The 13,952-nt window shown below is 35.2% G+C and overlaps 1 protein-coding gene across 2 annotated transcripts in view; it reads left to right on the forward strand.

Moving 5' to 3' along the window:
• The first annotated feature begins 2,475 nt into the window (after nucleotides 1-2,475).
• Nucleotides 2,476-13,952, forward strand: part of LOC145292133 (AFG1-like ATPase) — a 72,918-nt gene continuing 61,441 nt past the window's right edge. The window contains exon 1 of one of the 2 annotated variants that reach the window (XM_080138241.1): nucleotides 2,476-2,785. In XM_080138241.1, coding sequence (XP_079994367.1) covers nucleotides 2,683-2,785 — 103 coding nt within the window. In that variant the 5' untranslated portion in view covers nucleotides 2,476-2,682. The remainder of the gene's footprint in view (nucleotides 2,786-13,952) is intronic. The other variant, XM_080138242.1, reaches the window with a different exon arrangement.

A 13,952-nucleotide genomic window follows, 5' to 3' on the forward strand; every position in this document is an offset into this window, starting at 1 on the left:
GTGAACATCTTCTCTTAAAGTAGTTCGTGTTGCTGACGTTCAGATTGTGTGGTGTGACATTGGTGGCGGGAGGCCAGGTGTGATCGACTGGAAAAGAAGAGAGCAGAAACGTGCTGTTGTTGAGCGAGTGACCAACTCCTTCCCGAACCCCAGAACCGAATCCTGATTGTAACCTTTAGATTGTAATCTTTTAAAAAAGAATGGTCGTTGACTACAGTGATACCATAAATAGATTTACGGAACTGGATGCTTATCCTATGCCTAACATCAATAAAATGATTGATGACATAACGCGGTATAGTATCTTTATTACACTCGACCTGAATTCTACCTTAAGTCACATGATCGGAAATACACAGCTTTTGAAGTAAGTGATAAACTTTAACAATTCACTTGCCTCCCTTTTGGCATTACTAATCGAGTAAGTACATTCTAAAGATGTGTCAATGACATCATAGATAAGGAAAACCTAATGGATACTTTTGCGTACATAGACGTCACAATATGTGGAAGAAATCAAAAATCAAAAAGAGCATGACCACAATCTTCAAAGATTCTATGATGTAGCAAAAAGATATAACATTACTCTGAATGTAAGCAAGAACATTATTTCGGTTACTAAAATCACTCTACTTGGATACACTATACAAAACAACCAAATTGCCCCCGACTACCAAAGACTGAATCACTTCTCGAAATGCTACCACCTCTAAATCTCAAAAACGAGTAGTCAGAATGATTTTATACTATTGCAAGTTTATTCAAAACTTCTCTAACAAGATACTATTGCTCAATCATAACAAGGGATTTCTAATGCCTTCATCTGTTTTAAACTCTTTTCAGATTTTGCAAAATGACTTAACAAACGCTACTCTAATAACAGTTGACCCAGATAAAGAATTTGAAGTAGAGACGGATGCAAGTAATTACTGCATAGCTGCTACATTAAAGCAACAAGGTTGACCCACTGCATTCTTTTGATGGATGCTGAAGCCGAACAAAATCAAGCATCATGAAAAGAAAGCTGCTGCAATCGTTGAAGCTGTTTGAAAGTGGCACCACTTCTTATTTGGCAGACACTTCAAAGTCATTACAGATCAAAAGAGCATTAGTTTCATGTTCAACAATAGTAGAAAATCGAAAATTAAAAATATCAAAATATGTTGATGGTGCGTTGAACTGTCATAATTCACATTCAGTATTGTCTGCCATTCGGAAACAGAAAATGCAGCTGCTGAAACATTTTCTTGCATCTCAATTCTCACTCACACTTTGCAAGACCAACGTGATTTGCATATTTGATTTGTAACTGCTGTTACACGGCTCTGCCATTTTATCAAAATGAGGAATCTCCTGTTCTCTTTAGACCAGATAAAAAGCATAACCAACTCCTGCTCCTCCTGCCAGTGTGCATATGTATGTCTGGATTTGTTGAATGTTCATCATGTATGCATATGTGAGTATATACGAGAGTTCATCCTTACCATGAAAGGATTACATGACTGTTGAGACGTGAGTTAAAGCATGTCTCTCACATTAACAAGAAAGGATGTGTTGTCACGTCAATGGTTCGAAAAAAAAAAAGGAAGAAAAGGGAAAGAAAACGAAACAAGAAGTAGTGCAAACACCATTCGTTGGCTGAAACAGAAATCATGACAAGGGCAGGTAACCTGTGCATAATTAGGAGTATGCGCGTGTGTACAATCTGAGCGAACGCATATTAGATCAGAAGGCTATACTCTGTAGCTGGCTACACTCGATCTGAAGAAAACGGGGAAAGACTCCCCTCCCCATCCCCTCACTTCTGTCAGACCAAGGAAGGTGACAGTGATGATGATGATGATGATGATGATGATGATGATGATGATGATTCACACTGAACAGGAAGGGGCACACAAGGCAAGAAGTGTAGGTTTCCCACCTCACAAAGGCAAAAAGGACCGACTCCACCACCCTGGCAGTCTGGCACCGCTTGATAGCTGAGAGGGTTAAAAAAATAAATAAAATTCCGAAAATTTATGGAACAAACTGGAAATAGCCAAAGAAGTTTACTAATTGAAAATTGTGAAAAAAATGTAAGAAGGCAGATCATATAAGATTTGGGGTTACGGTTTAAAAATTCCTCAAAAATACATGATGTGGGAAAAACAAAAACTTCCTAAAAACAAAAAGAAATAAGGAAAATACAAGAAATACATGAAACTAAATGATTTGAAAATAATTTTTAAACCCATTCTTAACACCCATGCTTCACCAGGGAAATAATAAAAAAGTTGTTTCATTTTATGCCGGTATTAATTAGCTTGTAGGTGACAGATCGGCTATTTCCGTAAATTGCAATCTGAAAAATGACGGCGAATATGAGTTCCTCCTTTAAAAGTTTCAAAAATACACACGATTGTTTTTTTTTGTCTGGCGAATTATTTAAGCGGGACCTGCAAATAATTGACACCGGTTTAAAAAAAAATGTAAACTAGAGTTACCTTTCCTTGTCAGGTGGGTGTGTCATGTTTAGGTCAATTCTATTGGTCAATTCTAAACACGGAATTGCAACCCGGTGATTCGGTGAAGTTTACAGGAAACTTTCGAAAGATGCCTTCGTTGAAACGAGACTCACGATGACCTCGGACATTTGAATTATAGAGGACAAGCCTTCCCCGAGCAACGATCGGACCTGTTATAATGCCAACAGGATTATTATTTCGCCAGTTCTGCCTGGCTTCGTATTGCTCAAAGAATGTTTACTTTCCATCGAATGTCATTCGAAATGCCTTACGACATCAAGGTAATCTTTGTTATGTAATCAAATCATTGATGAAGTAAATAATTTCTTTGTAGTATTCAAACTACCAGTCTCAGCTTCGTTGTTATATTCACGATGTTTTGGTTGATGTAACCTCCGACCATCTTCAGGTGCGCATCTTTTTGAACTTGGGAACTTTCCGAGGTTATATTAGCCGAAACGTTAACAACCAATATGAAAAGAGTAGTTCGAATAGTTTTAAATTATTAATATCAATCTCCAACAATTCTGGAAACGAATGTTTTATTTTGTTATATCATTAGTTTGTGTATCCACAGAAAATCTTATAAAGATCCATGACATTTTATGTATCGATTTTCAATCCAACAAGCTCAATACGTGAGAACTAAAAGAGATGATGAATATCTGCAAAATAATAATAATAATAATAATAATAATAATAATAATAATAATAATAATAATAATGAATCGCTAAAAACCATAAAAATCGATTTTCTTAAATATAAAAAAAAAACTACTTTATCAGTTTACGTGATTTTTTTTTAATATAACATATTCGTTCCGTGAACCCCCCCCCCTCTCTAAAGCTGCTGTTTTCTATGATAGCACGTGGTCCATAATATTCTTTGACTTCTTAACTTTAAGGTACTGTAGCGTCGTAGCGAATGATTTCATTCAGTCGTTCTCAGAAATGGCCGAATCAGTTTACGACTTCACAATATAAAAAGGCAGACGACATTAACTGTACGAAGAGTTAGGTCAGGGTTTAAAATAATAATAATAATGATAATAATAATAATAATAATAATAATAATAATAATAATAATAATAATAAGCCCTTATTTTTATTTGCAACGTAATGTCAGCTTTGAACGGCCATGTTTTCTATTCCACCTACGATTGTCAAGATTCCCCAAATAAATAATTAAAAATAAAGGGTGACTTTGAAATCGTAAATTTGACCATTTTCAGAACTGTCAATACTTGGGACTGACTACGTAGAAATCTTCTGGATTCAAATTCATTACAAGTACCATAAAATTACGAAAAATGATCCAAGTAGACATGCTAGCTCTTGTACAAAAAATAAAAAAAGCTGTATTTACTCGGCCTTGTCCGGGTGGTTAGAGAAAAATAATTTTCAATGTACTTACTTAGGTTTAAAAATTTTTTTCATTAAAATCTGATTTAAAAAAATCTTATTTTTTTTATTATTTTAATAAGTATGCAATTAATAGTAATTATGTAATTCAGTTCGCACAATATTTTATGTTAAAGTATAATCTGTTATAAACCAAGTTGTAAGAGTTACTTCCCCTTACTTTTTAGATTTTACACAGTTCATTCCTTTCAAATAGTTTGAGTATTAATATTTACATGCTTCAACCTTCTTCAGGTGCGTATAGTATTCAATAAGGTTCTTGGAATTTGCAAGATCAATACTTAGTCTGGTCACGCCTCATTATTTCTTTTTGTAAAAAAAAAAAAATAAAGCGCTAGTGATTTCCTAAGTAGTCAGGGCCTAGAGCCAATGTGGTATTATAGTGAAAGTAACTAGTTTAAGAGAAAATTATAGAACAGCATAATTCCCCCATCCCGAAATTTATTGGGGTTGTACCTCATTTGTCATGCAAATTTTATAGTGAATATATATTTAGTACTTAGGAATAGATATCCAAGAAATTTTCAGTACTTATTTAGAATATCACGATTTTAGGGAGTAATCAATTTTGGTGGAATCCCTTATTAAGAAGGATTACTAGTTTTGAAGGGATTCTTTAGGGATTTCAATTTTGGATGAAGTATTTTTGGGATGAAACAGTTCCATAGAAATATTTTCAGTGAAAAAGTTTTTTTTAGATTATAATTAAATATGAGAAAATGAAAGAAATGTTATAGGATAAACACAAGCAAATAATGAATTCTGAAGCATACATTCACAAAAGAAATATTTTATATATGAGGTGCTTTCAATAAGTTTCCAGACTTTTTTGTACAGGCATTGAAGATTGTTGTAGATTCTTGAAAATTTAGTATGTTATTATTATACATCTTATGAGATGACTGGCCAATTTTTATGATTTCAGGTTCAAATGAACAGCTACAGCAGGAATTGGAATACACTCTACTAAAGCCTGATTATCACAGCTGGTGAATTTCAAAATTGCAGTCTGGCCATGAACACACTTAAGAAGAACGATATGCAATAAAACTCCATTTTAAACTTTGAAAAAAATGCCACAGAAACATAGGGAATGCTTCAGACTGCTTTTGGACCATCTTGCATGAATTGAGCATCAGTTTTTGAATGGCATAACAGATTCAAGGAAGGCAGGGAATCTGTGAGGTATGATGAGAAGTGTGGGAGGTGTAAGGAAGTCAGAACACCAAAGTTGATTGGTCAAATAAAGAATTTCATGTATAAGGACCGTTGTGTGTATATAGACAATAACTGCACAGTTTGATGTCAGTGTAGCAACTGTACGCACAAATAATTGCAGCAACTGAAGATGTGGAAGATTTGTGCAAAGTTTGTCCCAAGGATGCTCAGAGAAGATCAGAAAGATGTTGTCATGTCCAAGATGGACATCAAGACAGTTCCTCACCCTCCCTATAGTCCAGACTTTGCTTCCTGTGACTTTTGGTTATTCTCTAAGCTCAAAGAAAACCTTAGAAGCTGTCGTTATGAAACAATTTAAAAGATGAAAGCGGCTGTGATGAGGGTCATTGACACGCTCACACAAGAGGATTTCTATGGTGCCTTCCAGAAGTTGTTGGAATGGTACGACAAGTGCATTGCAGGGGACTAGAGTTTCATGCGTGCACTATCAATAAAAGTGCCCATACGGAAAAAGTCTGGAAACTTATTTAAGGCACTTCATATGTTTAAGACTGGAAGATTACAGCAATAGGAAAAGCATAGAATGTTTATGAATATTTTGTAAAACAAGGGGGATTCATTAGCTGAGATATCGAAGAAGTCAGTTAATAATTAAGGGTCGTGAGTTACACAGACCTGAAAATCATAATTTAAACTTCTCCACTCAATGATACAAATTATATTTTATTAAAAGTTATCATTAAGAGTCAATGTCCATTTGTTCTTATATTAGAAAGTAAGTTCAATGAGAAATGTTGGAACTATTTCAATGAATAAGTTGGTTTTAAGTGAGCAAATGACAAAGGGATTCAAGCAGTCTGTGTGTGTGTGTGTGTGTGTGTCACACTTTGTAAGTGTGAACTAAGACATGGCAGCAGGCTCAAGACTCAATGGAGGTGCGCCGAGGGATGCTAGCCCAGAGACTCTGGCTCAACTGGTTATTAAAGAAAAATCTGGCTTTTTATAGCATTCAGGGTGGGTTGAAGATGAAAATTGGGAGAAATGCATTTGATTGGTGTTGAATGTTTTTATTTGTATTTATTAATTTAGGCAAGTGTATGTGCAAACGGTGTGCACAGAAACAAGTTTAAGCATTTTAATTTTGGACACTAAACGGTAAACTCCAGTGCTACACTTACATCCTCAATTCTGAGTTTCATCAAACTCTTCTGAGAGTGATGAACGTTAACAAACTTAACCGAACAATTTGCATGATACAAATTGAACTGTTTTTTTTACTGTAATCGAACCCTGAACTAACCATAGCCTAACCCTTAACTAATTTTTAGTTTGATTCATATTGTGCAGAAGTTTTAAAAATTAATTTGATTTCTCTGTTCAGTCAGACCTGCTTATATCATGACTGCAAATTTCTGGATACCTATTCCTGAAAAGCACCAAATATTTAACTATTTCATATGCAAGTGTTTCATGCCAAATCAATGATATGTCCTCAACAGTATGTTCGAGTCTGCACTATTTCAGCTAGGTGGCCATTTTTGCGTTGATTGTTCAGTACTAGGAGGTCCATTCTCCCAGATCTTACCTTCTCTTTCAGAATGCGTTAGTTTATTGTTAATCACCTATCAGGGGATGCCGATAGGGATGCGCAGGCATATTTTGTAAGCCAGGGTGCTCTTCTTTTTAAGCACTGGCTTTTTAAATTCTCATCTTCTGACCAGGGTTGCGAGTCAGAGGTTTTAGCTGGAGTCGGAGTCAGATTTCTAAGAGTACAAGGAGTCGAAGTCAGAATTTTTTATCTGACTCCGACTCCTTAAGTCCAATAAATTTATCTTTTTACATGGTTTTCCTGTTTTCCAATTGCACAACTTAGTTTTTGTATAGTTTTGCTTGTATTTTTGGAAATATATCATATTTTGTACCGTACTGTAATGCAATGCAATCAAGATATGCAGTCCATCAGATCACTGTAAATCCTGTTTGGACAGCTGTTTTCGTTTTGGTTGTAACGTCACACAGGATCAATGAAAATTCTAACTTTTAGTAAGATCACTGTGGATTACATCGGATAACAATCGAATTGTAAATCCAAAAGTTATCCAGTTCTTGACACAAATGGAATTTGGCAATTGGATTAGTCCAGGATCGATCCGGAATTACAATCTTATCCAATAAAACAGGCATAAATCAATAAGAAGCAACCCATGCCACTATAGCCTTTTATAGCTTTTTATTTTTTTTATTTATTTATTTTTTTTACATAGGAGTCACCACTTGTCAAGGCCTGGAGACCACTCGAGGATAAGGGTTAATGAGTGTACAGAAGTCAATGGGACAATATCGTAGTAATTGTTAGTGGAAATTTGGTAAATTGGATTACTTAAAGGGAACGGCTCATCAAGAATTTGTTTACGTTGGACTTAAATATAACCAAATTGTAGTCAGCTGGAAACTAGGCAAATGGAAGACAGTTCCACAGGCATGCAGTTTTCAGAAAGAAGCTTTGTTCATGGAATCTACGTTCAGGTTTAGGCACAGAAAGAGTGGAGGAAATTATTGATAGAGGTTTCAGCTAGACGAGTGTTTTACGTAAAAGTTTGGTGAGAACTGACCATAGATTGGAGCTCAGATAATGATAAAGCAGAGATAAGCTCACAATGTCTCTTCTGTGGGGAAAAAGGAAAGTGCATCCCTCACTGGGCTACGAAGTCTATTTTGAACTTTGTCGAGGCAGGATAAGGTTTTTCTAGCAGCTCCTGCCTAGATATGGCAACAGTACTCCATCCTTGGATGTACCTGGCTCTTATATAGATAGAGAATTGCATCAATAGTGAAATATCTACTGGAGCGGTAGAAGAATCCCACCATTTTTCCAGCGACCTTGGCAATGGATATGATGTACGTATTCCATTTCAAATCAGGAGTAAAGGTCAGACCTAGAAGTTTGTCAAAACATGGAACTTCCCCAAGATGAGAACCATTCATTTCAGTTGCTGCCAGATGCGGATCAGAGCGTTGATGATGAAAAAATAGAAGCTTGATTTTAGATGCATTAAAATTAACCAGTCACGTCTTTCCCCATTGCACCATGTGCTCAAGATTAAAGGAGAGAGAATCAGAGAGAACTTGGTCATTTACTTTGATATGTTGCCATAGATGGTAATGTCATCAGCATAAATGTCTAGAAATGATCTTAGTATGTGATTTGGAAGATCATTAATGTAGATCAGGAAGAGAGTTGGCCCCAGGATGGACCCCTGAGGGACTTCAGCATTAATACCATGAGCTTCTGATTTCTACCCATCAACCACTATTATAAACCTATCAGAGAGAAATGATTTAATAATTGAGAAAACATTTCCAGCTATACCATAGCTGGAAATCTTGTGAAGTAGGCCTTTATGCTATACCTATCAAAGGCCTTTGATATGTCAAGAGCAATTGCCCTAGAAAGGAAGCCTCTGTCAAGAGATTCACTAATCCGATGAGATATAACCATTAGCACATCTGCTGTAGATCTGGCAGAATGGAAACCATATTGCATGTGATTAAGAAGGTTATTTTTGTTGAGATGGTTGACTACTTCTCTATTTAACACAGATTCCAGCAACTTACTCATGATGCTCAGAAGATTTATTGATCTGTACTGAGAGGGAGATGGCCGATCACTTGGATTCTTAAATACAGGGCATACTGATGAGGTTTTCTAGGGTGTTGGGAAGCAATTTTTCTCAAGACAACACTTAAACAGCTTTGTAAGTATGGGAGCATGTTTTCTGATACAGGAGGAAATACAGGGGAGGTGGAGGGGGTGACGGTCTTGGTTGCATAGGGTAGAATTAGTTGCAAAGTTCTTAGCAAAGAGTTTGGCTTTGTCTGATGCTGACGAGTTTACCTCAGATCCATTGAGGGTGGTTGGGCTTGAGCAACCACCCTCAATGGATCTGTTCAGGATCTTGTTTGCTATTTGCCAAAACTGGTGGTAACCAAGCCGCTGCTCAGCTACTTTGGATTTAACGGATTGAACATACAACTCTCTCACATTCTTTATTACTCTTTTACAGTGATTGCTGACAGTCCTGAAAGCAGCTTTAGTCTCGGTACAGTTCTGTTTTTCCTTTGATCCTCTTTCCATAAAGGCAATACTATCTTTTAAAAAATTTCTTCTCTGTATAATATGTGTCTTTACTCCTCTCCTCTGATGAGAAGCGTTTGGCTTCGAAATACCATGGCCTAAAGAGGTTTCCCTATCCCTAAATATTGTATTCCCTTTTTGAACTGATAGCATAATAAAATTTAATTGTAAATTTTTTATCCCTTTGTTATCTTAACTTATTCTATAAAGCTGGTTGAGTGTATATGTGAGCATATTTATAATACAAGTGAATGTTAAACGTAAAAAATAATATATATGAAAAGTAATTATAAAATGCTTGCTGAATAGGTGTGGGAGGCTGGTATACTGATCTGCAGAATAGATTTTCACATAGGGGTCAAGGAGTCGGGAGTCGAAGATATCAAAGGAGTTGGAGTGAGAGTAGTAATTCTAGGAGTCGGAGTCGGACTGTCACCATTCAACTCTGCAACCCTGCTCCTGATCTTGTGTCACCTCTTCCTGTGGTGAGTAGAAGGGAGGTAAATACTAGTTCTAGACAAGGTGAGTATTTACTTCCCTCCTCATCACAGGATGTGACACAAAGTCAGAAGGTGGGTGATTGAAAAGCCTGTGCACAAGAAGTCAACATCACCGATTAGCAATAAACTAACCCCTTCTCAAAGAAAGAAGGTAAAGCCTGGGTAGATAGAACTAGAACTGAATATAACCTTACCAACAGATGCAAGATCATTACCTACTCAAAAATGACCTGGACTGATTGTTAAGGATGTATCTTCGACTGGTATCGGCAAAACCTACTTATGGCCTGCCAGGTAGAGTGTATACACTATTTTCATTATTTATCTTGTTTTAGTACTTGTAAGAAAATTGAGTTTGTCCCAGAAATGGCTGAAGCAGTTTACGATTTAAAAAGCAACCAAAAATGATGTAAAAAAAGGGCAGATAACACTTCATATTGTAAAGACAAGTTTCTAAACTATATTAATTTTTCAATAACTTTAACTCTTGAAGGAAATCCGGTGATTCTATAGGAGGGGATACAGTATTTGTTTATGTAAACCTTGTTGTAAAATATGTTAGTCAAAAAAAAATAATACAACTTTATGAAATTCTTGTTATTGCAAAATATTAGTGTACACCAAAAGATGGAAAATGATTAGCTAGAATTTTAAGAAAAAAATAATATGAATGTATGTGTGTATATATATATATATATATATATATATATATATATATATATATATATATATATATATATATAATGTTATGAAGTAATGCTGGATGTCTTCTTTATCGTAAAATCCTCCACAAAACTGATTTACCTCCCTTAAATGGTTTCCAATGTTATCATTTAAGAATTACATATATTAGTTTAATTTCTTGAATAAAAATACTTGATAATTTTGCATAATTTTCACTATTATTTTTCAATAACAAGTATATCATAAAGTTTTCCTAATATTTTATTTTTAACTGCCATATTTCACAACTAGATTTACATACACTAAGGACCTCCAAAACACGCTGTCAAATTGGTAATGTCAACATTTTTATGCATGCATTAAAAAAATGTTTCTCCCTTTATCTCTCTCTCTCTCTCTCTCTCTCTCTCTCTCTCTATATATATATATATATATATATATATATATAAAACACAAAATATCTATCTATATATAGTCATAGACGACGAACGAAACACGTGTCAGTGGATAATTATATTTTAAAAATAATATATATATACCGCTCCTATTGGTTAAAGGGAAAATTATTCCCAACTCACATTTAGGTAAAAATGCACTTTCGTAAATAATTGAATTAATTCAAAACATATCGCAAAAACAAAAACAAATAATATCTATATATATATATATATATATATATATATATATATATAAGACGAAACGAACGTGTGCGTTTTTGTATGTCCAGCTTTTTTCACAGGGGTTCTTGGGGTGAGATGGTACTATATTCTAAAACTTTTTATATACTCCCTAGATTATAATATCTACAATTTGTGAAGGGATGTCATCTCTAGATTTATTTTGATCGACTTTTATAAAATGCACGCTCTTCCATCCTCTCGCGTGTTTGTGTTTTTCATATAAAAGCAAAAGCAACTTCCCGGCCTTTTGTGCCGGGACGTCCAGAAAGCAATTAGCTTTGATCAATGTAGGGGGGGGATCCCCCTCATATCAGACAATTGCTATTCATTTGGACACTCCCTTTTTGTGGGGAGCTGGTTTTCCCCAATATCGTGGGGAACAAATAAATGAAACGGTAGAAAGTTTAACTAGCCTTCAGCCAACGTTCATTTCTGTATTCACTTAGCAAGTCAACTTTTTGATTAACATCGCTAAATTTGAACGCTTTTCACTTCCTATGACTTTGTAGCGGAGCGGTAAAAGTTCACATTTTCTTTCACCTTGTTTTCCTCCCTACTAACATTTTTTTTTCTGTTACACCTCCAAACACTAGGGCAACACTGAGTACTCCCGCTAGCAATTTAATAAAGTTATATTTATAGGAAGTTGTTTCAAAATAAAATAATGAAATAGTATATTTAAAGATTAAATTATCAAACTATGAAAAAATACTGTTCTTTACCTTGAAGTAATAAGTAAATAAAATTTGTTTTGTTCAGGGGAGGGATTTATATATGCAAATAAAGATTTTCTGTGACGTTTTTAATATCTATGGATGGATCAAAAGTGTAAAATATGAATAATGGAAGTAACATCTTTTTGGTATTTTGTTAAATTTTCTAAGTAGTTATACCTTTCGGGTTTCTATATTTTTGGGGTTGAAAAACTGCTAAAGAAAAATGATAGGCACCGATGATAAATAAAAAATATATTTACTGTAATAAATTTTGAAACTTTTGTTAATTTTACAGTTGGTATTTATCATTTTTATATTATACTAGCGGGGGTACCCGGCAGTGCACGGGTGTTTTGAGGTGTGTGTGGTTTTGGGTAAATCCAAACGGGGTGGGGGGATAAATAAAAAAAATTTTGGTAGGTGAGTATGAGGATCGAACCCGAACCCTTGAGGCAAAGTTGGAAATTAAAGTGTGAAATAAAAAAAACGTGCGACGTTAACCATTGGGCCACCGTGACATACAACGGAGACACATTTGAATTTATTTATTTAACTATTAAAAACAGGTGTCCGCAATAAAAGTTAACTCTGCTGCTTCGATTTGACCTAATTAAGAAGGTTGAATAGAAGTCACGCAGTTAACTTTTGCTGCATTTGTTTACCCATTTTGACTGTTTTTTTTCCCAACAGATGTTGAGGAGGGGGAAACCAGCTCCCAATTGTCCAGATTGAATAGCAATTGTCTAATATACAACATTGATCAAAGCTGATTGCTTCTGGACGTTTCCCGGCGCGATGCCGAGAAGGTTGTTAACTTTGAATTAGTTTCGCTTTTTATACGAAAAAGCCTAATCAACACGCGAGAAGCCAAAATAGCAATAATTTTGTAAAAGTCGACGTAAATAAATCTATACGCTACACACGTTCTAAAATCCTAGATATTATTATCTATGACCTATATAAATATTTGTAAGCGATCGTAACCCCCCGGGAGCGTGTGCGAGAAAAGCCTTTGCGAGACATACATGAAATGGTCACACACATCTTGCCTTTTATATATATAGATTAAAATTAAAATCTATAAATATAAAAGCGAAAATGTGTGTGTATGTATGTATGTGTGTTCGCTTTTTGTGTATGTCTGTAAAAGGCTTTTTTCCGAGAAGCGATCGGTCAGCTCACAACTTCTTAAAACTTTTTATATCACGCCTAAATTATAATATCTATGAGTTAACAATGGAGGTCGCATGTCTATTCAATTTGCTCGACTTTGAAAAATATTCAACATTTTTCGCTCGCCGCATGTGGATTAGGCTTTTTTGTATAATAAAAGCAACACTAATTCTGGCGGTATTTTTCCGGTCGCGATCACCAGAAATGTCCGAAAGCAATCAAATTTGATCAATGTGGAGTTTTTCCTTATATCAGACAATTGTTATTCAATTTGGACAATCCCCTTTTTATGGGGAGCTGGTTTCCTCCAACATCTTGGGGAAACAAAAAAAACAATTAAAAGAGTGTTCCCGCAGTAAATAAAATACTACCCCGCAGTCAAAGTTGACCTCATTAAGTAATTAAAAACGGGCACCTGCCAATTCTAAATAGTTAAATAAATTCAAACGTGTTTCTGTTAGTGCTTCGTGGTGGCCCAGTGGTTAACGTTGCCCTTTTTTTTTTACACTTTAATTACCAACTTTGCCTCAATTATTCGGGTTAGATCCTTCATACTTACCTATTTTTAATTTATTTTAACCTCCACCCCCCTGACATAAACACCCGGGTGTTGAAGAATAATCAAAAGAACTGTAGTAGTCAATAACACACAACAACAACAATAATAATAATAATAATAGCAGCAACACTTACCAAGGGTCCAGCTTATGCACAAGACAGACACCAGATTGAGCTGGACTGAGGGCTTGTATTTATGTACAAGCATATCTAATCAGGTGATTCAGCCAATCACAATCCAAAGAATAGACTAGCCCATGTGTGCACAATGGAATCTCCCATTGTGCCATAAATAGTTCTCCTCTTTCATGAGAGGTAACTTTAGCCTTTGTCTGACTACGTCTTTATCGCTCAAAATTTGTTGGTTCGTATATTGTTATTCTGCACGTTATATTGTTAAT

Source organism: Euprymna scolopes, chromosome 13 (assembly GCF_053919585.1).
Source record: "Euprymna scolopes isolate OS-2025 chromosome 13, ASM5391958v1, whole genome shotgun sequence".
Taxonomy (NCBI): domain Eukaryota; kingdom Metazoa; phylum Mollusca; class Cephalopoda; order Sepiida; family Sepiolidae; genus Euprymna; species Euprymna scolopes.